Source organism: Anabrus simplex, chromosome 3 (genome assembly GCF_040414725.1).
Source record: "Anabrus simplex isolate iqAnaSimp1 chromosome 3, ASM4041472v1, whole genome shotgun sequence".
Lineage (NCBI taxonomy): Eukaryota > Metazoa > Arthropoda > Insecta > Orthoptera > Tettigoniidae > Anabrus > Anabrus simplex.
This window is the reverse complement of record NC_090267.1, coordinates 121,019,466-121,046,236: the sequence shown is the minus strand read 5'-3', so window position 1 is coordinate 121,046,236 and position 26,771 is coordinate 121,019,466. Positions and strand designations below refer to the sequence as shown.

Below are 26,771 nucleotides of genomic sequence, written 5' to 3'. Positions count from 1 at the left end.
ATATTCGGAAATTTTATACAGTATTCATTGTTTCTGGATTGCTTTTGTTGTAATGAGAACTAATAAATATATATGAAAAAATTCAAATGCATGGTATTTATCTGTCTGTCTGATTGTATTTTGAAGCTTTTATTAGAGGATCTAAGGCGGTCACATGAAATATTATCTTTCCTTCGCAACGTTTGCATCCAAATTGTGCATTGCAGCTCTCATTCTACAAAAGACCATCTTAATAATACGATAAGTAGGTAACCCGTTCTTGGGCTTCGAAAGCATGAAGAAGTTTTCCGAGTCTTATAAATAGTCTACTTCTTATAAATTACACAAGGGCTGGTCTTTCGTTAAAGTTAACTTTCACATTTGCAAAAGCCTTAGAGACGAAACACACACACACGCGCCAATATATAATACTGAGTATTCGCTACGTCACCGAAAAGAGGTTATTAATCTAGGGAGAGCTAGAGGAAGTTTGAAAACAGGTATCGTACTCACGTTAAAGCTTCCTTGTAATGTTGCGTGGCCAGCTCCAGGTTTCCCTCATCTCTTAAGAAGTTAGCGAAGTTATAGTGCATCTTAGCGTTGTGAGGGAGAGCTTTGAGTCCGGCTCTGGAACAAGTAAGAGCAAGTAATAACAGCCTTCATCACTCTGAGTGTGTTTCTTGTCAAGTAACAGCAAAAAATACAGAAGTAAACAGTACTTCGAAGGAAGATTTTGAGCATTAGGATCCAGATAGATCTAAATATAACGGGTCTTGATTTATGATTGGCAATGGAAAAAAGTTCATACAGAAAGAGAAAATATATAAATATTGGTAATATTGAATCTTAATATCCATAGCACACTTTTTCACATCGCATACGGTATTTTACAGGCCGACCAAAAAGTGCTTTAACATTTGACGAGGCATTTGGCATGACATGGGGTTCTGACACCAGAATAAAGTACACTAAATTGCACTTCATAAAGCAATTATTAGCATACAATAAAGTATTACCGGTAGCAAAGATAATGTTCCTGGTAACACATGCTCAGCATGACGACTGTCATTCTTCAACAATACCTGTAGCCGAGGGACAATGTAGTGAACAGCACTGTACAAGATATTCGTAGGTATGGCGATAAATTGTCGTCGGACGTTGTATTTTAGCATTCCTAATGAAGACTTGCGACTTCAGGTAACCCCACAACCAATAATCACACGGACTGAGGTCGAAGGACCGGGAAAACCAGCATGACGGAAGTAGCCGTCCAGTACGCAATCCTCACCAAGCGAAGTGCGCAAGAGATCTTTCACACGAGTAGCAATATGGGGTGGATCGCCACCCTGAATATACTTCGTACCTTGGATGTTGGTGTCATTAAAACCCAATGTCATGTCAAGCATGTGTGGCTATTTGTACCTGAAGTGTTGCTGTCCAGCACCATCTGTTGATCATTATGTGTACCTTATTTTGCTGTCAATAAAATCCCATGCCATGCCAATCATGTGTGTCAAGTATTACTTCTCTACCTCGAATATTCCGTGAAGTATTGCCTTGTCAAAGGTTCTTGGAATTTTGGGTCACCCCGTATAATCGTATGGTCTCAGATATCATGTACAGGTATTTCAATTTGACGCCATTTATTTTGCCTGCATGATAGGTCCAACTTTTCGCTATTTTTCTATCAGATAGAAGAGCAAATCTTATGTCTGTTGGGCGATCTATGACTAAATATTTAACTAATTTTGGCGAGTAAATACTAAATATGTCACCTGACACCTTTCACATGCCAACAGCTTAAGACATGGTTTGATGACTAGACCTTTCCTCGTTTTGCAAAATTCCGACTGCCCCTGCAGGGATTTAAGCCGCGATCATGGAATCTGAAAGTTGACGCCCTACTATTGATGTAATGATCCATACGAAGAGGCAAATATAATAGGCTACCTGAATAACACGCTCAATTGCAGTGATAGATCATTATTCAGATAAATGTTGCTTGGTTTCAAGGGGATATACTGTAGTGTGATATTGGTAAAGCAGCAGAGGTGATATGAAAGTCAACTTCGTTATTTTAAATATACTGATGAGTTTTATTTTTGAAGCACATTCAGGATGGATGAAAATCAGTGATGAACGGTACTTATATGAAAGAAAAAAAGTATTGTTTTGATATACACAGGATTATTCAGCTAAGTTGTTCACCTCAAATATCTTCGGATCCGTTAACGATAGAAACATTCTTTTTTCAAATTCTTAAATTATATTAAGGGGTACATAAAACACTGTCCAGTTCGTCTCCATCCCGTATGTAATTACCGAGAAAGCGGTAGTAACTTCGTTTTCTTAAATAGGACTATACCAATAGCACAACTAAAAAGTGAGCGACAGGTTTAGTGATGCAAATCCGACGAGTACTTTTGGAGATATTGAAGGATATCTTATGTGCAGGCTGAGACAGCGATACGGCACTCACTCTGATATAGACGACATGCTGCGTGACGCACGACTTGTCGATAAACACACAAACCAATGGAATTTAATAAGGTGAGTTATGTGGAGAAATCAGACAATTTCTCCTCAATTATAACATTGTCGAAGCTAGTGGTTTTCACTATACTCTGCTCATTGGTCAATTGACAGACTATTTTACAGTCACTGGTTAACTGCTTCTCAGCACAATACTTCAGGCTGGGAGAGAGAATTCGGCTTGAGAGTTGCTCTAACCCTTTGTCTCCGAAAATGTAATTTATAAAAGTACAACATCTGTTTCATAAATATTCAGTTGGATAAGCTACAATGCGTTGTACATTGGAGACAATTGCTTGAGTTGAAAAGATTACCTCCTCAAAACTGACGATTATAAAATGAGAGAGTAAGAAAACCTGCTCTATATTTCAATAATAATAATAATAATAATAATAATAATAATAATAATAATAATAATAAACAGAGCAAATCCCACAAAGGTTGAAAAATTAATTAACTCGCCCACTATACAGGAATAGAGACAGAGCAGATGTAAACCCAGGATCGACCGCTTTCCGAATCTCAATTTTTTTCCGGGTGGGAAGCCAGAATTTAAGCCACTGACTTCATCACGTCCACTAATCTGCTTTCAAAATGTATTTTTAATATCCTCTCTGGTCTGTTATTTAAAAGTTCTTTGAGAGACTTCTAAAGAAAGTGTAGACCTTAAAATACCAATATATTTTTGCTGACGGTATTTACATGAAGCACAATGCGTAGTCGTCCGATCGTTGGCCTTTGAATTCGTTCAACACATCACTTAAGGACTACCTTATTGTTCATGTACGATGTAAGATTCCTTGAAGCTTTCTAGTACTCATCATGTGATAGAAATCACTATTAAGGTTAATTTTCTTACCTGACCAAGGCTTCTCGGGAGAGCCAATCCCTGTTCCGCGCCAAGGTTCTGCTACAGAACAAGAGAAATAATGTAAGGCCAGCAGCTAGCAGAAGGGCTCTCTGCCGAAGAAGAGCTCCCCACAACAGCTGGGCACCGTATGCAGCCAGTAGCATGGAGCCTAGGCTGTAAGCAAACCCAACATTGTAATCAGGAAAAGGAAACAGTATATGTATGTGCAAAGACAAAACAGAATTTACGGGATTTATAAGCAGGCTGACACTAGATTATTCGTTTATGGAAAATTGCGTGGAGATTTGGACAGCATAGGGGAGACTCATGGCCACCGTGACAATATTAACTTTCAAAAACCCTTCAGTTAAAACATAATAGGGAATGAGCACGGTGCAGGAGCATAATTTAAGACTTTGCACTTCTGACCAAAAGCCGCGGGAATCCCCACGTCAGCACCATATTGCACGTGTAAAGCTTGGCGTGATAAGAAGTGTTGGCAGCCGACGCAGCAGATTATTAGCTCTCTTGTTCACTTTGCTATTAACTATTGGACTTTAAGGTGTATAATAAGGTTATTATCCCGATGGTTAAGTACACTATAAGACAGAAGATATCTTTGGTAGAGTGTTATTTGAACAGGGACTCGTTGGCTGAATGGTCAGCATACTGTCCTTCGGTACAGAGGGTCCCGGATTCGATTCCCGGCCAAGTTGGGGATTTTAATCGCTTCTGATTAATTCATCTGGCTCGGGGACCGTGTATTTGTGTACGTCCCAACCCTCTCTTCTTCATATCCAGACAACATAGACACGCTACCAACCACCACAGAAACACGCAATAGTGATTACATCCTTCCATAAAGGAAGGGCACCCGGCCGTAAAACAGGACCAAATTCACATGTGCGGTGTAGCTTGCACCCGTGGCCCTACAGGTGTGAGAAAATCAGCAGGAAAAAGAGAAAAATAAGAAGAAGAGTGTTATTTGAACGGGAAGGAAAGCCAGTTAAAAGGTACCTTCGAAATTTCGTAGACAGTTTCCTGGTTCGACAGTACCATCAAAACGTTACGTGCAACAACTCGTTCACAACTGGTGTGGTACTGGTTCCGCAATTAATAAGAAAAACCACGGAAAACAACAGCTCTCACTCAAGAGAGGTTAGAGTATATACAGACAACACTGCAAGTCAGTCCACGTAAGCCACTCCGGAGAGTAGCTCAAGAAACTGGTATTTTGTTTTCTACAGCAAGTAGTACAACAAAATGATTGCATTTACGATCTTACCGATCTCACTCAGTCCATAACATACAGCCTACAGATTTAGTTGCAAGAATAAGACTTTGCAATTGGCTAATGAATAGTGTTCAAGATGGTATCTTAGATCCGAGCTTTATTTTTGTTTACTTATTCATTTGTCCTGAATATGTAGAACCGGTGGATTCAGTATCGTTTAGTTTCTACAGGCGTAATCATGCCGCTTCTTTGAGACGATCACATGCGCTCGCCATTGTGGGCACTGCACTCGCAGTCTCCGCTTCCCTGTGCTCCTATTCTTCCGTACTCCACTACGAAGTCTTAAAATGTACTTCCTGTACTATACATGGATTCACCACTAAAATTATAACAATAGGTGCCTGCTCGTAATACTGTTCGTCCCGTCACCGTAAAGATATATAGGACGGGTTGGATCAAGATGCTGGATGGGACAGGACGGGAAATGGCCGGTGTAGCGTCAAGCAGGATGGGGAGGACAGCCCATGCTTCAAAGCAGAATTAGATGGGAAACCCGTAGTGCATGGAGTGAGCAGAATGGGTTGGATTTCCTGAGTTCTAGAGAAAACTGGACATCAACCTATACCTTTCTGAGTTCAGTATGTACATTCCCCTATTTCCCTTGGGCAACCAGGAATTTTCAAATACATATTTACAGTTTCTTCACGCGTGAGAATACCTCGTAGGCACTTCTTCAACCTGGCATGAAAACAAGGTGATTGAATATCGAAGAGTATTTGCAGAGAGTATCATTAGAAGTCTATTGGATAGAAAATCAACGTCTGATAGGAATATAAGAAGTTTAGTATGTATGAATTATGAATAAAAAGTAAATATAACGCAACACTACTTCGGTGAACAAAAAATGACGTGCGTACGCAGTTGAAGAAAAATGTGTGACGAAAAGTTGACCAGAGAAACATGTCGTAGTCCGACCGGGGATATTTTATACTATGGTCTGTGTGGCATGATGTTCAGGACCGAAAATATAAACAATTCGTATAGCTAAACAGGAAAATTATATCGTGAGTGATGCAAGATTTTCGTCCAACATGTGGACAGAGATCAACGCTTCAAGTCAAATGTCAAATTCCTGAAAATCATATCATCCACGAATAAATAGCATATCGTCGTTGCCGGGACGAAACCTCCTATGCGTTAATATTTTTGGAGATATACTGACCCGCAGCACATACATTATGAAGAGCCAGAATGCCTTGACAATTGTCACACAATATTGCACCTTAGATGACAGAACCTTACCGGCCAAAGTTCTAAGCTAAAATATTTCACATAGGAGGTTTTGTCCCGGCAACGACGATATTCCATACAAGTCTCCTAACAGGTGTTCCGAAGAACATCCAAACAAAAACATATTTAAAGTAAAGCTCAAAATCCAATAAGAAAATTAAAAGAGGACTACCAAAGTAAGACGAGTTCCTAAGAATGTAAACGATACAGCTGCAACAGAACTCCATCACTAGGCTAGAGTTCGTAAAGACAGGTCCAGTGTGAAGACAATGTACATGTCATTTACCACATCAGATGATAGGCTCACCATTAAACAACAAACGTTATAGCTTGAAAATATCTTAAAATATACTTCTAACATATTTCACACAGCAAGACCAAAATTTTTGCCTGACCTTTTAATTTGATTTAAGAAATAAACCTTGAAAATTATTTCATTTTTATTACCGTTTAAAAATATCATTTTCCAAATATTGTCGTCTCATTTTAAATGCGTTTTCGTGTGACCTGAGCTGTATGTTGAAGAAGTTCAAATATTCTCGATCCAATATGGGCCTGTAGTATGAAAGATAAAAACGAGTTAACTCGGATAGTGGAAATGGGGCAAGAAAGTAAAGCTTTATGAAGAGACTCACCTTTTGGTTGGCTGGTTGTCACAAGATCCACTCGCTACAGAAAAATACGACATAACATCCTTTTTTATATGTATTATCTACTGACTTAGTATATTTTTTACGCTCACAGAGCAATATCATCCACTTCTTTCAACGTATTTAACATTACTGCATCGCACTTAGCATACATATTTCTCTACATACGTTGATGCCAATGCTGTACAAAGCACCCAAATCTAAAAATAAGACTGTCAAAGACTTCGAACTTACTTATACGAGGCTTCTGAGCTTCAGATTTATTTAATTTTATTCGTGACTAACAAGTTGTCAATCTTGTACCAATTACATATTCAAACCTGGACATTTAGCATAAATATGCGTTATATTTTAACTTGTTATAGATAGTTTTAATTATGAGGGCCAATTTTATGTGTTTCAACTTTAATGTGTGACTGTCAGTTAGGTCATCAGCCCAGAGGCAGGTTGGATCCTCAAATAGCACCACCAAAGGTTATGCAGTTATAAGGAAACCCCAAAAACCAATGGCAGCACCAAAATGAGGCGTACTAGGAAAGATGAGGAGTGGGGTAGTTTGCCATTGCTTTCCTCACTGGGTCAGAAAGTACTATTGCAGCACGACTGACCCTATGAGCAGGACCTTTCATAACACTCAGATGCACTAGTCATGCTCTGAATGGCATTACTCAGCACTACCCATACCCCAGCAGCTTCCATGTTGTCACAGCCATGGATGTTGACTGGGACTTCGGTGGAAGCTACACTTTACTCTGGCCTGTGCCAAGAGGTGGATGCAAAAGTACTGTATCCATCAAGAAATTACAGCAGGCAGCTTTAATGTGTATCTTTGTATAATGACCCTATTTAGCTGATGATGACGTCCATGGATGTTGATACCGGTACCATTTAATAAATGATGTTGTAATTTTAATCAACAACATATCTTGTATTTAAAATGTGGATCTTGTACAATTTGACCTATTGTTTTGTAATCTCTATTCAATACGGACCAAACATGAAATTATTGACTTTAAAAGACAGTAATATGTTAGACTTAGAAAATTATAGAATACAGAAAGGAAAACCGGGGAAAAGAATAATAAAGAACGTCCCCCACCTAGGAACTGCTGTCATAGTATACATGAACATAGTGGAATCAGTCCAAAACTTCTATTCACTCTCTGAAACGCTGTCTCTCTTGACCATAAGATGTGGAAATAAAAATTATACATTAATTAATGCTCATGCCCCAATAAATGATGATAACAGTAAAAATCCTGACAAAGTGGAAGATTAATGGGAACTCTTGCAAAACGAAATCCACATAATTCCTGCAGATCACGTCAGAGTGTTACTTGGAGACTTCAGTACACAAGTTGGGAGAGAAAGGATTTATAAGAAGACTAGCTGATGTACCCGTGCTTCGCTACGGAATTCTACATTGTATACAGAATTCTAGGTTAGGTAGTGTACACGTTGTGAGCAAGATTGTCTTAAATTGTATAGCTCTTAACGTTACCCTAATGACGCGACGGGAGGTCACCAAACATCTTTCCTCATATGAAGACTGAGGGAATTTTCACTGTAATGGTAGACCCAATTTCATACCATCAGTCACAATCAGGTTATGATTTTTTCATTATAATGCCTTTTTACATGCTCAGAAAGACTGTCTTAGTGGTTTTCCCAACTGAAATGCACATACAATGACGTCTATAGGAATGGCGCGATTAAAAGCAATGCTTTCATATTACGAAATACTTGTCAAATGAAACACCACACATTTTCTCACTTTTAACGAACAGGACTACGCTGCGTATCTAACAGTCCAAAGTTCCAGACCTGGAATGACGAAACTACAGACAGCCGTGATCTGTGAACACTCTTCGGCTTTCTTCGGCGGGGAGAGGGTCGAATAGTGGAGACTCCCAGGGCAAAAACTATGCCTAATTACTATTCTGTTTCCTAGGAGTACCCGATGAGTCGGAAAATATCAATTCACTACACTGGCGGCGGAAAAATCTATCTGACTTGAAGGCAAATTTTTCCTCCAAGCCAGAAGAGAAACCCCTTCCTCACTGCTAGTTTGAAATAAATTAAATGTAGAATTTAATAAAAGTGAAGAGAAATAAGCTTTTCTTAAGAAACGGCTCTTTTCAGAGTTGAATTTTTGAGTTATTTAGTGAATATTGTGGTGCTATAATTCGAAAAATGCCTAAATTGTTATTCTAGACCAGGCCATACTACTATTACTACTACTACTACTACTCCTACCACTAAGTGAGGCTCTGCCTTAAGTATGCACACTGCTCAAAGAAACAGCGCGTCATAGTAGGGATCGAATAGCTGAAATACTATGATGATCCAGTGTGTTACGTACCAGCTGTATCAGAAAATGTATGGACCAGAGGAATGACATGCTAAAGAAGAAAGTTTTCTAACTCCCCGGCTATTTCCCGCCAATATTGAGTCAGGCTGTTATACTCAGAGTAGAGAGGCAGCATAAGAGACAAAGAACATCACAATAAACAACGGTCAATGTAATGTTATTGTTGATCAATGTTATGCACTTTCGATATTATACGCCTTCACATTTCGTTTTCTTCCGACTCTGAAATACCACTCTTACCATAATCGGAAGGTACGTTAAAACTGAATAAAAGATAAATAATCGGAAATTTTATTCTCTATAACATTTTTATATAGTACCGGTACTTTTTGATAGGACCACTAACATTGGTATTTAAAAGTTACACTTTAGGCACCTTCTTCTAAACTACAATTTAATCCAGGATGAATAAAATTGTTTATAGCTTAGACTGTAGTTTCTTATTCCCCGACTCTATACACCGATTTTCATTAAATTCTGTTAACCCATTTTCTCATGGCTCGGCGTTGATATGGACTTAGTAACAAAGTACAAATTCATGAATATCTTTGTTATCATAGTCGGTACAGTAAAAATTTATAAGACATAAATGGTCGGAAATTTAATTCTCTATAACTTTGGTTATGTAGTATTTACCGATACGACAACTAATAATATAAATATTTGAGAATTACATTTAGGCCTTCCCCTAAACTACCATTTTACTCAGCGTAAATAAAATTACTTATAGCTTAAATTGTAGTGGCTCATTCTCCGACTTTGCATACCAATTGTCAATGAAATAGTACCACTAATAACGTATTTAAAAATTAAATTTTAGGCCTCCCCCTAAACTACCATTTCACTCTGCGTGAATACAATTATTCATAAGCTATACTATAGCCACGTATTCTTCGACTTTGCATACCAATTTTTATGAAGATAGGCCTACTAAAAACATAAATATTTGAAAATTAAATTTTAGGCCTTCCTCTAAACTACCATTTCTATCAGAGTGAATAAAATTATTTATAGCCTAGATTGTAGCGACTTATTCCCCGACTTAGCATACCGATTTTCATTAAATTATCTTTGGCCGTTTTCTAGTGGTGCGCATACATACATACAGACAGACAGACAGACAGAAATTACGGAAAAGTAAAAAGTGCATTTTCTGGTTACTGTGGACATGACCGATACAGAAATACCATTCTTTTCAAATTCTGAGCAATGTACAGACAAAACTCTTATTTTATATATATAGATTGTAGGAGAGTTCCTGGCACACAAAGAACAAATGGAAATGGAATAAGGCTTGTAGAGCTATGCAAGGCTTTTAATCTCCAACTAATGTCTACCTACTTTTAAAGCTGAGTACAAAACATAATACCAGGCGGTCTCCAAACCCACACCTCGGGGAATTCCAAGTTGACCACGTAACTATCTCTGCTAAGAGCAAAAAGATATCCAAAATGTCAGGGTAAAATAGGAGACAACATTGAGAGAGATCATTACCTTACGACCATTAAAATGAGATTCATCCCTCAAAATAGACAAAACAAGAGAACAAACAGGAGAGCTAAATTTTATGTTGAAGTGTAAAAAAACATCTCGGAAGTAAACCAAAATTTCAGAGAGAAGTTAGAAAAGGACAGTACGAAGAACTCGGAGGGCCTGAGAATTAAAACCTAAGCTGCACAGGAACTATGCCCTCTGAAGACGGAAAAGAAACATAAATGGTGGAATGAAGAATGTGAAGAGACCATAAATGATAGACTGTCAGCCTGGAAAAGGTGGCACTCCTGTAAAACTGATGGGAATTTTCAGACTTTCAAGACAGTGCGGAAACAAACTTCTAAAACTATAAGTTATGTGAAGAGAAGAAAGAAGTCGGCTCATGCGAAGTGAAGAATATTTCACTAAACATAATACAAGAAATTTTTACAAAACATTCAAAGAGGAAAAAACAAAGTATCAACCACCCAATCTCGGTTTTAAAGACGAAAATGGAAAATCGAACTAAACAACGAGGGCAAATGTTAAATTTTGGGCACGTTATTTTGAGAAACCATTTAACTGCGAAGAACCTAAAGAAAGATTAGAAGTCAGTCAACCACAGACAAAAGCTAAACCCTCGGAGCAACCAGATGAGAAAGAAATATGTGACATAATCCGAAGTCTGGAAAGCAATAAGGCTGCAGGGGAAGATTTGACTGTTGAAGAATTGTGGAAAGAAGCAGACAGTCAACCAAGAGAGGAACTGACAAACATAATACAATAAATCTGGCGAACGGCGAAAACCCCTGATGATAGGAAGAACGCACTGATACATCAATTATATAAGAACGGTGACAAAACAGATGTGAACAATTACAGAGGAATCTCCCTAGTAGTCGTAACATATAAAATACTGTCAAAAGCTCTTCATAATAGAATTGAACCAATAATAGACAAACAAATTGGAGAATACCAAGGTGGGTTCGGAAAAGGAATATCATGTGCAGTACAGATACTAAACCTGAAAACTATAATACTAGGCAGGGTTACAAAGAACGAAAACTATGTAATAGTTTTTGTGGACTTCCAAAAAGCGTACGATTCACTAGACAGAATTTCGCTTCTGAACATTTTAGAGGAATTTGGAGTTGACACAAAATCATTCAATATAATTAGCCAAACTCTGACTGAAACAAAGTCCAGAGAGAAATGTATGGGAGAGATGAATTTGAAATTAAAACCGGTGTCAGGCAGCGAGATGGGCTTACCCCGATTCTTTTAAATATCACCCTGGAAAAGGTAATAAGAGTATGGGAAGAAAGACTTAAAGAATGGGGACCACATCATGAAATAAGATTAGGTTCAAAGCACAGAGGGTTTGTTGTAAACTGTTTGGCCTTTGCTGATGACATAGCAATCCTCTATGGAAGTATAGAGACTGCAGTAAAGCAGGTCAAACTTCTGAAAGAAATAGAAGGAAAAGTTGGACTTCAGATATGTTTTGAGAAGACTGAATTCATATTAAATATTAGGGATTCACCCACAGCGCTAAAAACAAGATTACGGTAAAATCAACAAGGTTAATAAATTTAAATACCTAGGTGAAATAATTTAGCCTAATGGACTCGATAAGGAAGCAAACTGGAACTAGCATACCAACTCAGTAAGGATACCTGCAATAAGAAGAATCTCTCAAGGAAAACTAAAATCAAACACTACAATACAGTAATCAAACCAGAGAGTCTGTATGACACAGAATGCATGTTCTCTGTGAAAATTGCTGAAATAAAAGAGAGAGAGAGAGAAAAAAGAAAGGGAAATATTGGGGGTAATTTGGGGACCATTGAAAACGAAGGAAGGAGAGTTTAGGTATAGGAGGAATAAAGATTTATACAAGGATGAAGAAAATGAAGGCTGTTAGACACAGTCAGAAAGAGGAGAATTACGTTTTTTGGTCACATAAGGAGGATGGATAAAAGTAGATTGACAAAACCTAGTGTTTAATTTTTACAAGAGTAAAAAAAGGATATGAGAGAGATTGGAATAACAGACGATGTAATACAAGACAGAACAACTTTCAGAAGACTGATACAAAATTTCAAGGGTTTCCAGGAGAAGGAAAAGAGGAAAGGTAATAATAACATCTGGACACAAGAGAGGAGGCAACAGCAAGAACTATTGGAAGTCAAGAAAAGAAAGATTAAGATGAATGCACAGGGTTACTTTCCATGGTCCTTAGCTGGCCAAAATAGAAATAATAATAATTAAATGAAATATTTTGTACCCTCTGCATTCAACGGACGATTCACCATGAACGTCTTAAAATACCTTCACTCCATATGAAGGCCGTAGAGAGGTTAATAATTGAACGCAGGCTTTTCGCACGCACTCTAATGATTTGGAATTGAATACCACCATATCTAGTACCCTGTCGATCAGCATTTAGATGGTAAAAAATATTTAACCAATGGGACTCGAACCAGTAAATCCCAGTGTGGTAGCGTCACGTAGTGTCACCGTAACGACCATGGCTACCGAGGAAGTTTGTGAAATCAGCGCTTGTGTGCAACTCATATACGGAATAGGAAAAATAAAGCTAGCCAGAATAAAACGCAGAATTGAGCCTTGTTAATGAACAGGAGAACTGCCCATCACGGGAAATGCTGGTAACCGTGATTTCGACGCACCAATCAATTGATGTTATGTGTCTGCGCGTGCGTATCTCCTGGATCACGAGAGTTCCTCACTGTGACATGTGAATGAGTGAGCGGAGGAGATGCATTTAGTGACCAGTTGAATGGAACACAAAATGTTGCTCACGATAAAACAGCGCGTGTTCATTGTCGAGTGTTACGCGAAGCACAATTTGTGGAAAACTTGTGCGGAACTGTTTGCGCAAGAGTTTAAGGCTGGACGTGTTTTGCCCAAACATCCAGCGAAGTCTACAATGCAAAACTTAGTGACAGAATGGTGCAAAGCGGGCTCTCTAGTGAATAAAACAGTAACTATTAGTAAAGAGTTCGAACACTAGAAAACAATGTTCTAGTGAATGAAAGCCTGGAACGAAGTATGACGAAATCTCAACGCCGTTTGTGTGTGTATGTGGGAATTACGAGATCTTCTTGTGGAAAAATTATTAAAAAGGACGTCGCGTGTTGGGTCATGCCGGTGGTTTCTGAGTGAAATAGAGTCAGGAATTCAGGATCCTCAGTTTTTAATTCCTTCATATGAGGCTAATTCCAACATTTTCTGTGATGTTCGTTAAAGATGGTCAATACTACGTCAGTTCTATTGTAAATATTATCCGGGTCAGTTTCATTTTAGCACCCGGTAGTTAGTAGGAACAAATTGCTAGGTCAGTAAGTTATTAAAACCCCGAAAATAGCTGGACAGAAAGCGTGATGTATTTTATAAATGTACATTTAGATTACACCATAATAACATTTACTATAGCATCATGCAGATGAAGATTCATCACGATGCGTAGCCGTCCTCATTCTTAGAGTCGAATCCAAGATAGGAGCAGAGTCCTAGGTAAGAGCTTCAACTGCCACTTCATCTTCGGCATAGCTAAACTAGAGAATATTCCTCCAGACTGCAAATAAGAGGAAGTTGTATTACTTGTTTTCATTCGAACTTCCGGATAAACGCGCAATCTGCCACAAAAATTTAAACCTCACATTTATCTGACTGTCGTAGTACAGGACGTAAGTCTAAGAAAATGGGAAGGAAAACATTTTTTCCATTCAGTTATTCCAGAGCCACACCTGGAGGATTTCCTGAAGCTTCCATGGCCGCACATGGACGATCGCCTACACCTTCCGGGGCCGCACTTGGACTAGAAATTCGATTTTGAGCCACACATAGGCATCTTGTCTTTTGTAAATAAGTAGTTTATTTTTAGAATATAAGAATATGTCTAACAAGGGATCCCTCACTGAATGCAATTTTTCTTTCAAACTGTACTGGACCAAATGAAACATCAGTAGTAGAAAGAAGTTGACGTCAAAGGGTTAATACCGTACACAGGATATCATTTGGGTACCATCTATGCTGTGATAAAGAGATACATTTTGGAGAAACTTTTACATTTCTCGAATCCTTTGCTCCTCTTCCTCAAAAGTGAACTACTTGTAAATAGCACAGTAGTGATTAATTAAGAATTGCCTCTGGGTTGGTCTTCACAAAACTTTACGTTTACCTGCAGTTTGTCATTTCTACAGTGGATAAACTAACGCAAAATAAATTATGTACTACAATAATGAAATTTCCTGCTCTCTGTCCTCTTTTGTTAAATTCTTAAAATAGGGATCAATTAGTTCAGTTGATAATCTCCAACTTAATATTGTCGGTATTGGAACTGGAGAAGGGTTCTCTTTCCCGATCTTTGATCAAATGCTGTATAATGGAGATGGTGATGAGTGATGATGAGGAAGAATAAGAAGAAGCAATCCCTTGTTCATTACTCCAATTACTTTTATCTATTTCTTTTCTAATGAATTGAATTGTTCATTTCAAATCTTGATGATCAAATTGAATCCTTAAATTGAATACTAAGCTCGAATTAGGTCGATATAACCCGATAACCTCTGTAGAAAATTCAATCGCTAAATTTAGAATTTCCTGTTTTCATGCCATTCAACGGAAAGATTGCATCTGAGGCCTGTAATTGATTGGATCTTAATCGAACACCTGCTTCAGTAAACACGTAACGTAATTTTCCCCTGTTCTTCACGCAAGTTACTCCCAATGGGAAGAAATTGAATGAGAGAGAGTGCGTGGTGGTGGGGAGGAGTAAGAGTGATGAATATGTTAAAATATGAATACTGGTAAACAGAAATAAGTTGATTATGTCTTAGAGATCAGAAAATCCTTCTCAGACTCAAGGGTTTCATATTGTTATTAAAAACTGTCACGTACACTAAATGCTATTTCTGAAGACGCATTTAAAGACATAATGTAAAATGTAATTTAAATTGAATTTTTCACTGCTACAGATCTCGCTCGCATTTTAAAAATTAGGTTGGAATTAAGATTGTATATACATGACAAGTCTCGTATTTTATTTATAGCGTACTTTCTGAAGCCCTCAATCTAGAAATCACTCTCGACTTGTCCGTTGCGATGTTGTTTTGCTACAATGTAGCTCAGCTTCTACCCGCCTGGTGGCCAAGATCGTTAAGGCGTTAATGTCTGTATGGACTGACACCGTGGTTAGCCAGTTCAAGTCCCGTTGGTCGAAAAACGTTTCAAGATAGGGGAGGTGGTGGTACACAGTTTGAAATCAAATCTAATCATAAGCCTGGATAAAAATTCCAAACCTCTCCGCAGTGCTCATATGGAGTGAGGGAATATGATGCTTTTGATAGTGATTCGTCCGTCGGATGGTGATGTTAAAACTTGAGCGGACCCCTGGTGCTATTCGACAGGAGTAGGCTAAGTGCCAGCACCGAGTTTGATTCTTTCCCTTCCTACTGTCGTATATCACGTCATTCATTTCATCTCCTTGACTCGTTTGATGTGGTTGACGTCAGAAAGGGCATCTGGTCGTAAAAACTCACTACAAAGGTTCATCTCACTGCATACCCGACCCCGTAGAGAAACGGGAAAAAGGTTGGACATACACATCTCGTCTTCTTGTATAATCTACTTACAAACGGTTCAATGCAATAGCACTACAGTACACTATTGAAGCCTTGCTGATTCAATGGACATTTAATTGCATACACGTGGATATCTACTCGAAAATGTTTTGTTTCAGATCAAGGGTAGTTTGGCACGTTGACATCCGAAAATATGGTCGTGGTTAGTCTTTTAATCACTCTTTCTATGTCAGTTTTGAAGTCGTATGGGACGATAAACAGAATACGCTTAGTTTCATGCAAACACTAATTGACAAGATGGCCTAAACCTAAAGGGTTAATTTCCTTTCAATGATATCTCTGCCATGTATTTAGAGATGGCTACTCTTCATATTGCAGTGGTAACATAATACTGTACGTCATCAACGATTAAAGATTAGTCTGCAAACTCTAACACATCTCAACGAGAAAGATATGTTCGTTATTTCTCTGGCTTCTAATGCATCGTTAATATGTTAATTGTCCCTACTGACTCGCCTCAACTGTGACTGACATGAAACTTCGTAACATATTCTTTAATTGACTCTTTCATGTGTGTGCTGTTCTTTCTTCCGGAATAATAACATTTCGTCAGAACACTTCTCAGCTTCTCTGTAGTCCTAAACCTACAGCCTGTTTTCCAGACATTTAACCAGGTCAGGAACGGAATGAGTAAACCCCCATCGAGAGGCGAGGATAGGTATTGTGCCGGCTGGAGAATGTTGTTGAAATGAAATACGACAGGGAAAATCGAAGTACCCGTAGGAAATGCTGTCCCGCCTCTACTTCGTCCAGCACAGATGTCACACGGAGTGACTGGGCTTTGAGCCATGGAACCCAGCGGTTGGAAGCCGGCGCGCTGCCACAGTGCCGCGGAGGCTATTAAGTGCCCAATATATTCACCTAAAACGTTGCACGATTATTAACTAGATGTTGATTTCTTCAGGACAATAATCACATATCCCGGCTGATATTCACAGGTACTCCTTTCGACACTTACCGAAGGACTTCAATTTACACCTTGTATTTCAATGAATAATATGATAACAAATACTCTATATTGTACATGTCCTTGAAATACGGAATTCTGGATTCATATATTGACACCTTTACATTATTGACTGCCTTATGTTCGTCAATACCGTATTTATGTTTCTCGGTACCTTCGACTGCTGGTCCGTATGTTAAACATCCAGAATTGAAGAAATTTTAACACACAACGCACATTTTTTTCACTATGATAAATTACCTTTTCCGCCATGTTTAGGTCTTCCCTTATCAGAAAAAACCTTCACTTGCCATCCAAACTCACACGATACCGTTCATTTAAACAATGGTAGTTTTTTTATTACTACTAATGGCGTTAGGCTTCGGAAGACCATGCGGCCAGGATTCATAGAGTGAGCACACCATTTATGGTACATACATTTCGTGGTTCAAAAAATGAGTCATATCTTATAAATTAATACTACAGTCTGATAAATATTGGCAAATTACATCGCATAATTGTAGAGTTAGGTTTGATAACAAGATGGCAACTGAAGTAAACAACAGTAGTTTGCTCATGATTCAGCAAACATAATTCAAGGACACATGAGAAGAACACATTAATCCCCCCTATACTACGAAAGAAAATTTAGTAATTTTCTGAACAGAAGAGCAAATTCTTTGTCTCTGGAACACAAATGTTCAGGAAACGGTGTTCGTTGTATCTTTCTAAAGAAGGCAGAATAATGTATGATGTGTACAAACTATACGTCATTGTTATATGGTAAGTGCAATTATACAGTACATTATGTTCAACATGCTATGAATAATGCTCTAAATGTCAATAGGTCAATATATTCATTGATAGAGATCCATGGTCTGATGTTTTTAAAATAACGTCTAATATTTGGGCCCATTTGTAATTTCTTACAACATACCATCGCATACACATCAACTAATACCTGATTCCTAATAAATACGCGCAATTGTTCATTTTTAATTAACTACGGTATATTTTATGATATATTTATGTGTCGACTCAAAGTACCTAATCTACATTTTATAAACTGAGAGTGAGTAGATTTCAAGCAACATTTGTGTTGGTAGAGTAGGTTAATTTAATAATTTAGTTATTCTAGGGGTAAATTTGTCCGATTTTATGAAAAGTAGCTACTACAATAACAATATTTATTAAGATAATATAAATTACTTTTCTTTTTGCAAAAATACTTTTCACTACCCTCATCAGTGGCGGTGGGCTCTCAGGACCACAGGAGCACGTGAACACCCAGTTTTAATTCATATTTACGCATTCATGGATAATTTAAAACTTTTCTTTCTTTCGACCTGATTTCGAGAATCGATCGAAAGCATTCGACTTATATCGAAGCTCCGTTACACCGACAGTTGTTCGTTTTGACTGACAGTGCAGCGAGCACACTGGATAATGCGCTATTGTGCTGAAGACTATACGCATGCGCAAAGCAGATGACGTCATGGTTTATGCACTGAATATTCCCATTAGCGAGGAGCACGGTAAGGTACGTGCCTTGCTGTCTAGAGCAACCCTCAACCCAGTGACAGTATTACAGTTGACCACAAGGGTCCGCCACCTCCCCTATTACGGTTAGCCACAGCCTCCCAGGAGCTACTATTGCATTACATTACCGGCAGATTTCGCTAGTACCCTAATTCTAAATAGGCATTTTCTAGCTCTTTGTGAACAGGTGTTTGTAATCGCGGGAAGAAGTTTGCTTTACCTTGTGACTGGAAAATCTTTTCAAGTGAAATTAATTTAAGTGTTGTTTTGCTTCTCTCTTTGTATGGTTTGTGACCGTGGTACTCTTTGTGTAAGAGGAAATGAATTCCGTTTAGGTAATTTTAACCAGTGAAATTAACCTATCAGGATAAGTCAGAAATTAAAAGGCTTGGACCGGACAGACCAGATCTGATTAACGAAAAAGTTACAAAAACTGACAAACGCGAGTATAGGCGTAAGTTTAAGAGAGAAATGTACGAAATATGCAAGTGGCTCTGTGGATGTAGATCTAGGAATGCCTTTTTTGTTTGCCCTGTTTATTGTTCAGCAAAGAAAGAAGTGTATGGAATTCAGCTGGGTGCACAGACCTTGCTCATTTGAGTGGAAAAATAAATAAACATGAACATTCTCATACACACAAAAACGCGAGTATTGAATTCTCTATGTTAGGCCGTGTCAATATCACCACACAGCTGGATTCCGCTTACCATGAATCGATTAAGAAACATAATTAGCAAGTCGATGCAAATAGGTACATACTGTCTAGATTAATCGACTGTGTTAAGTTTTGTGGAGCTTTCGAACTATCCTTGCGTGGCCACGGTGAAAGCGATACTTCTGGTAATCCTGGGATTTTCAGGGGACTATTAAACTTTGTAAGCTCTAAGAGCATTTGGAAAGTGCTACCGTTTTTAAAGGTACTTCCCACACTATTCAAAATGAACTTGATTGCATGTTGAGCGTGTGCAGAGATTCGTCGTGCTAATCACACGACACCTAGTAATCTGCAGACCACCGGGCTGAGCAGCAGTCGCTTTGTAGGCCATTGGGTTTGGTTTGGTTCTACACTAACACCCAGGTGAACTTCGTGCTGTTTAAAAACCCAAGAAGTCTTCGCATCCTTCAATATTTGCAGTGCAGTAAAGTTATTGTGAATTTTACTTTTGTTCTACAGTAACAAATTAGTGTCGTATAAAATTTATCCTCGGTTACAGGGGTTATACCAAATTATTTGTGAAGAAGGAACCGTACAAGGAATTGTTATTGAAATGATTTATGTACTTATGTTACTTTTTTGCTGATTTGAGACATGAACAAAAATGTTGTTGTGAACCCCCTAAAAATTTTGACACGAGCCGCCACTGACCCTCATTCTGTTATAACTGGTAAGGAATAAATGGATACTCTAGGAATCAAGTGTGTGGAAAGCAGGCTTTTTAGTTCACATACATTTACATACTATATCGTGTCTCTGATAACCTTATAAATAGTTAATGTGACCATATTGTTATCATTATTATTATTATTATTATTATTTGTGATTAGTTATGCCCAACTAAGGAGCGCATGCGAACTTATATAACATAACGTTCCTTCTTGTCTTCCCAAAATTTCGTCATCCTTTCGCTGTGCTTCTTTTTGCGTTTTTCCGTCCATTCTGTACCTTGACTTTTAGGTTGATCAGCAAATTCGTGTTTGTTTATGATATTTCTGTTATTATTTCTGTCTTGCATGATTTCTTCATTTATATCCATTTTATGAAGATCTTTGTTTATTTCTGTAAGCCATTTGTTGTGATTATTTAGAGATGCTGCGAGATTGAGTATATTCTTTGTTAGCCTATTGTTATCCATCCTGATCAGGAAACCATAGAATTTTAATCTCCTTTTTCTAAGGTTGCCTGTGATTTTTTATGTTACGCGATAGATGTCCTGTGATTTCCCTTTCATTCAAATGCAATTTTCGCATATATGTCACAGAATTTTCTTGAGAATTTTCCTCTCTTGTTTTCGATATTTTTTATTTGTGATCTGCCACAAATTATCAGAGTTCCTGATGCATAAAGGGCTTCTGATTTGACACCTGTGTTGTAGTGCCGTAATTTTGCGTTATGGGATATAGATATTTTGTTTTATATGCTCCAGATAATTTTGTATGTTTTTCGTGATTTTGTAATTCTTTCTTTGTTTGCTTGCTGATTTATCCCGTTTGGATGTATAATTTCGCCTAGGTATGTGAATTTGTCTACTTGGGAGATTTTCCATATCTGTCGATTAGAGGATGGTTGTTAAATCCTAATTTTGTACCTTCCATATACTTTGTCTTTTCATACGAAAGTCGCTGACCTGTTCTTGCCGCTATTTCATTTTTTCTGTGAACTGGAGTGCTTCTTGTTTGTTGTTGTAGAGGATTACCAAGTCATCTGCAAAGGCGAGACAATCGAGGTGAATTTTGTTTTTGAGAAGTCTACCAGTATTGATACCTTTAGTTTCATTTTTCCGTTCTCGAACCACTTTTTTCCAGAACTAGATTCAATATTAGTGATGATAATCCATCGCCTTGTCTGACCCCAGTTGTAATTTCGAATGGCTCTGAAATTTATTCCATAAATTTAACTTTCGCTATTGTGGCTGCTAGAGTTTGCTTGATCAATTCCCTTATTTTTATGTCGACTTGAAATTCCTCAAGTATGTTGAATAGTGTCTGTCGGACTATTGAGTTATAAGTTTTCTGAAGTCAAAAAAAGGTAATTATTGTTTGTTTTGTTTTACAAATTTGTAAAATAATTTTTAGGTTCAAGATTTGTTCTGGGCATGATCTTTCCTTTCGAAGCCCTGCCTGATATTTTCGGTTTCATTTTTCCAATCTTTTCAGTAGGGCTTTACAGAAAATTGTATAGACGACTGATGGTAAGGAAATCTCTCTGTAATTGTTTGTATCTGGTTTATTCCCATTTTTGTAGAGTGGGTGAATTAGTGCACATTTCCAGTCTTCTGGAACTTTCTCAGTATTCCAAATGTTCTGTGTGATTTCTTGAATTATTGCGTATTACTATTATTATTATTATTATTATTATTATTATTATTATTATTATTATTATTATTATTGTTACGGAGATATCCGTGGTAGAGGTAAAAGAAGGTGCGGGCTGGAATAGGTCTCAACTACAAAATTAAAGTTAATTTAAAACTTTAACAAGGTTATATTTTCTTTTCAAAATCAACAAATAACAAAGTATAACAGGTACCAAGTAGAAGATCAACAAATTAACAAATTACAGTTCGTTACAAGATTTGGACTTCGAGCCCTAAGTTTAATTTCTGAGCTCTCAGCTCACAACCACAATTGCTAAAGGGCAGACAACCCCTAAGTACAAGGAGCAGTTGCTCCCAGCTATTAACCGCAAGCCTCTCTAAGGCAATTTTACCACAACACCATAAAGAGCTGACCCGCTCTCGATCTTTCAAGCCTATCAAGGCAATAACAGACTCTTATCCAAACTGCCATCAAGGCATACAAAACAGGGGTATATAATACCCAACCTACCGGGCCTTCGCATGAAGAAAACAAAACATCAGGTTAAGTTACTGGCCCAAAGTACAGAAGGGATTGTATGCGTAAACTTGCACTCCTAAATACACTTTTAAAACCTAAGTGGCTCTAGGCCGATATACAGGGGCTAATCCCAAGCTAGGGAGGTGACCCGTATGAGAAAACTTTACTACATTAAAGGAGAGAAGAACGGTTATGAAAACGTAGTCACCTCCTTTTCAAAATGAAGGGGAGTTCGAGAGGGTGAAGCACTCTCTATCCCGCTTTACAGTAAAATTTATAGATTTTACATAGGCAGAAAAAGAATTTACATTTTAAAAGATGGGTTACATATTAAAGGATTCGAACCTTCTCCGAGAGTTAAACTGCTGAGCTAGCAAGAAATAAAGATGTTAACAGGCCATTACCTTGTTGGAGATCTGTTGCCCGCAGAAAGAGGCGCGTCCCGCCCCCTGCTACATATCCACACACTAAGAAAGATGTTACTGAAGTGGCCCTGAGACAAGAAAATCAGCAGTTTTAGGACTTTATTAAGATTTTGGATTTGTGCGTTGATGATTACGGAAAGAGAGTCGGTTTATCGAGTTAAATTTCATAATCAATTATTTCAAATTTATGTTTTGTTTTTATTATTAATACCCTCGTGGAAAGTTCGAGGCCTTTCATGAATGATAACAACCCGCCCACAAACTTTTATTGCATAACAGCAAAAACTAATACACAAGACGAGGAAGAAACACCTTATTGGTGGAAAATTAATTACATAAATTCCTGATTGGTTACATTCAAAACGGGCGGAAAGAAAGGATTTATATTGCCAACCCACAAACCACAGAACAAAATTTAGTAAAAACAAAACTTAGGAATACAATATTTCTTCAAGAAAGTTCATTCCATTGCACCAGAGTGTATTACCATAGTTTTGGGTAGAGACATCTGTTAGAGATTGTCCACACTTCTTAATCGTTAAAAAACAAAGGCAAAATTAAAAAAAAACACTCAGTGACATCTTCTGAATAACCGTTTAATTAGTTCAGTAGTTAAAGTTCCAAGTTTCTCCAGTAGGGAAATTTCAATTGGCGCAATATTTGAATTAGCGGCGTGGAGGTGTACCGACTGGTACACTTATTATTATTATTATTATTATTATTATTATTATTATTATTATTATTATTATTATTATTATTATTATTATTATTATTATTATTATTATTATTATTATTATTATTATTATACAACTCCCGTCACTACTTGGGAGTTGTTCGTACATAGCGGTATAAATAGCAGCGATTCCTCTTACCTGGGGATGTAGAGCACCCGCTCGGCCACCACAAATCCCACGGTAACCACAAGATTTGCTGCCGGTAAGAAGGGTAGGACAAGCAGCATAGTTCCCAACACTAGTGGAGGATGTCTCTGGGGCTGAAACATAGCAAATAAGTAGTGTACTGTATGAGGGGAATTATAAATGCAGTTATTTTCTCACTATTGCCTCAATATTCAATAACTCACGCTATATATTTTTATACTCAATGCCATTTTATTATAATCCACACTACATTTTTCATTCAATTAGTGCTAATATTTTAATACACAGTAGATAATTATAAAGTAGTGCTTGTAATTTGCAATGGAATTTATTCTTAACTCGCTTATTATCAAAGTAATCTAATTAAATTTAACAGTAATTGGAAGACTTCATCTTCAGTACATACTTAATTTATAGGGTGAGTTTTATTTGTTGAATTTATATAGAATACTAGCAAGATACCCGTGCTTCGCTACGGTATTATAATGAAATTTATAATTGAATGCTTAACGTTTTATATATAATCCTCCTAAATTCGCGATATGACTCGTTTTCTGAGAGAATCGGCCAAAATTTGCGATCTGACTCGTTTTCTGAGAGATTACAGCAAAGTTCCTCACATTTTTCAATCTTTCTTCCAGTAATCGATTTCGTACTTCCCCGGCTAGGTCTAGGTATTCCACGCGGTCAGTTGTGTCCCAAAATCTTTGCCATCTTTTCCTATAAGCATTTTTAGTATGGTTAAAATCCTGAAGGAGATCCGGCGTGGTGTCGTCTTGGGTGCCTTGGTGGTACTGAACCCGCGGCCGGACTGTGTTCGTAGTCGTTACCTTGTCAGGACCCGTTTCCAGTGCGGTCCGCTCAATTTGACGATGGTCCAGAACATTATTATTATTATTATTATTATTATTATTATTATTATTATTATTATTATTATTATTATTATTATTATTATTATTATTATATATTCTGGATCCCACAGCAAGATGCAAGACCGCTACTCGGCGGTAAATTACATCTGCTGTCATTATCATTGTTGACAATGTGACATGCACCATTGTCGTGCGCAGGCAAGTGTGCGGGGATTTCTGGCGATACGAATGACATACTTCCATGCATTATTGACCTTATTATAGAGGTGAACAATTTGACGGTCAATCTCATTCCTATCGTTTATTTCAAACGTGTTTAAATATTTATTTGTATGCCAGGAGAGTCTACTGTAATCTAAGAACGTTCTCCGAAGGAAAAGATGGCTGTTCAAAACGAACCCAGGAAAGATTAAAAATGATCGGTTTATGATCAGAATGTGTCCATAGAAAATCTACAGCCTGTTTCCAGTCATTCGACAGGGTCAGGAATGGAATGAATGAAGCCCATCTAGCGGCGACAATAGTAATTGTGCCGGCTGCCAAGCACTCCTCTGGGGCAATGATCGATGAATGACAAATGAAATGATATATTGGACAGTGTTGCTGGAATGAATGATGATTGGGAAAACCGGAGTATCCGGAGAAAAACCTGTCCCGCCTCCGTTCTGTCCAGCACGAATATCTCATGGATCACCGGGATTTGAACCACGGAACCCACCTGTGAGAGGCCGGCGCGCTGCCGCCTGAGCAACGGAGGCTCCTTATAAGTACATTATGAACAGCAAAATCAATTGGTCTCACCTCCTTTTACACCCCACCACCGTTAAGTTTATTTAACCCCCCCCCCCCAAGAAAAAGAAGGCGTTTTCTTTATGTTTAAAGGAGATTCTAAACACCAATGTTCACGTCTATTACCTTCGGTTTTGAGATATAATTATCCCCATAAAAAAATCACATTTTTCAGTTCCTTTCACACTCCTCGACCCCCCCCCCCTCCCCCGGCGCAAGTGAATTTTCTGGCAAAAAATACTTGTTTCTTTAATAGTAAAGGATCTTCTAAATACCAATTATCACTACTCTATCTTCTTCAGTTTTTGATTTATGTGTCGTCATGAAAGGAATTCAATTTTCTCACTCCCGCCCCCCAAGATGGTTTCCCCCCAAAAAACGCGTTTTTATTTTTTAAAGGAGATCCAAATACAACTTTTTTGTTTTCATTAGATATATGTATTCTCACACAATTAATTCAATTAATTTTTCAATTATTTCACCCCCCACTTCATTGGATTTTCCGAGAAAACGTGTTTCTTTACCTTCAAAGCAGATTCCAAATATCAAAGTTCGCGTCTGTAACATCTTCATTTTTTAGATATCATTAGCCTTATTGAATGCAACACCATTTTCAGTCACTTCTATATACCAATTTTTACATCTGTATACTTTTAAAGTTTTGAGATATAGATTCACTCATTTTAAAAATTCCCCCCCCCTTTTCACCCCCCATTATTTGGATTTTCCAAAAACGAAAAAATACCTGTTTCTTTATTTTTAAAGTAGATCCCAAATACCAATTTTCGGGTCTGTAATATCTTCAGGTTCTGAAATATAAGTAGCCTCATTAAAAGCATTCAACCTTACTTATTACCCTCTTCCACGCTTCCTATTGGGATTTTCCGAAAACAAAAAATACGTGTTTCTTTTTTAAAGGAGATTCTAAATACCAATTTTTACATCTATAAACTTTAAAAGTTTTGAGATATAGATGCATTCATTTTAAAAATTCACCCCCTTTTCACACCCCAATTATTGGATTTTCCAAAACAAAAAATACGTGTTTCTTTATTTTAAAAGGAGATCCCAAACACCAATTTTCAGGTCTGTAATATCTTCAGGTTCTGAAATATAAGTAGTCTCATTAAAGGCATTCAACAATTTTTCACCCTACTCCACCCTTTCTATTGGGATTTTCCGAAAACAAAAAAATACGTGTTTCTTATTTTAAAGGAGGTTCTAAATACCAACTTTTACATCTATAAACTTTAAAATTTATATATATAGATACACTCATTTTAAAAATTCATCCCCTTTCCGCCCCCCCACCATTAATTGAGTTTTCCGAAAACAAAAAAATATGTGTTTATTTTTAAAGGAGATCCCAAACACCAATTATCAGGTCTGTAATATCTTCAGTTTCTGAGATAAAAGTATCCTCTGTAAAGGCATTCAACCTCTTTTCCCCCCTTTTCACCCCCACCTATTGGGATTTTCCGAAAACAAAAAATACGTGTTCCCTTATTTTTATTGAATATTCTAAATACCAACTTTTAAATCCGTAAACTTTAAAAGTTTTGAGATATAGATGCACTCATTTTAAAAATTCTCCCCCCTTTTCACCCTCCCATTAATTGGATTTTCCAAAAACAAAAAATTACTTGTTTATTTTTAAAACAGATGAAAAGTACCAATTTTCAGGTCTGTAATATCTTCAGGTTCTGAAATATAAGTAGC

At 37.5% G+C, this 26,771-nt stretch overlaps 1 protein-coding gene across 1 annotated transcript in view; it reads right to left on the bottom strand.

The window, feature by feature from the left end:
• LOC136866682 (protein O-mannosyl-transferase TMTC1) overlaps positions 1-26,771 on the bottom strand; it is a 1,311,158-nt gene that overhangs the window by 366,198 nt on the left and 918,189 nt on the right. The window contains exons 9-11 of the mRNA XM_068226806.1: positions 23,383-23,504; positions 3,371-3,535; positions 493-606 (exon numbers count right to left, since the gene is read on the bottom strand). Of these exons, the coding sequence (XP_068082907.1) occupies positions 493-606; positions 3,371-3,535; positions 23,383-23,504 (401 nt within the window). The remainder of the gene's footprint in view (positions 1-492; positions 607-3,370; positions 3,536-23,382; positions 23,505-26,771) is intronic.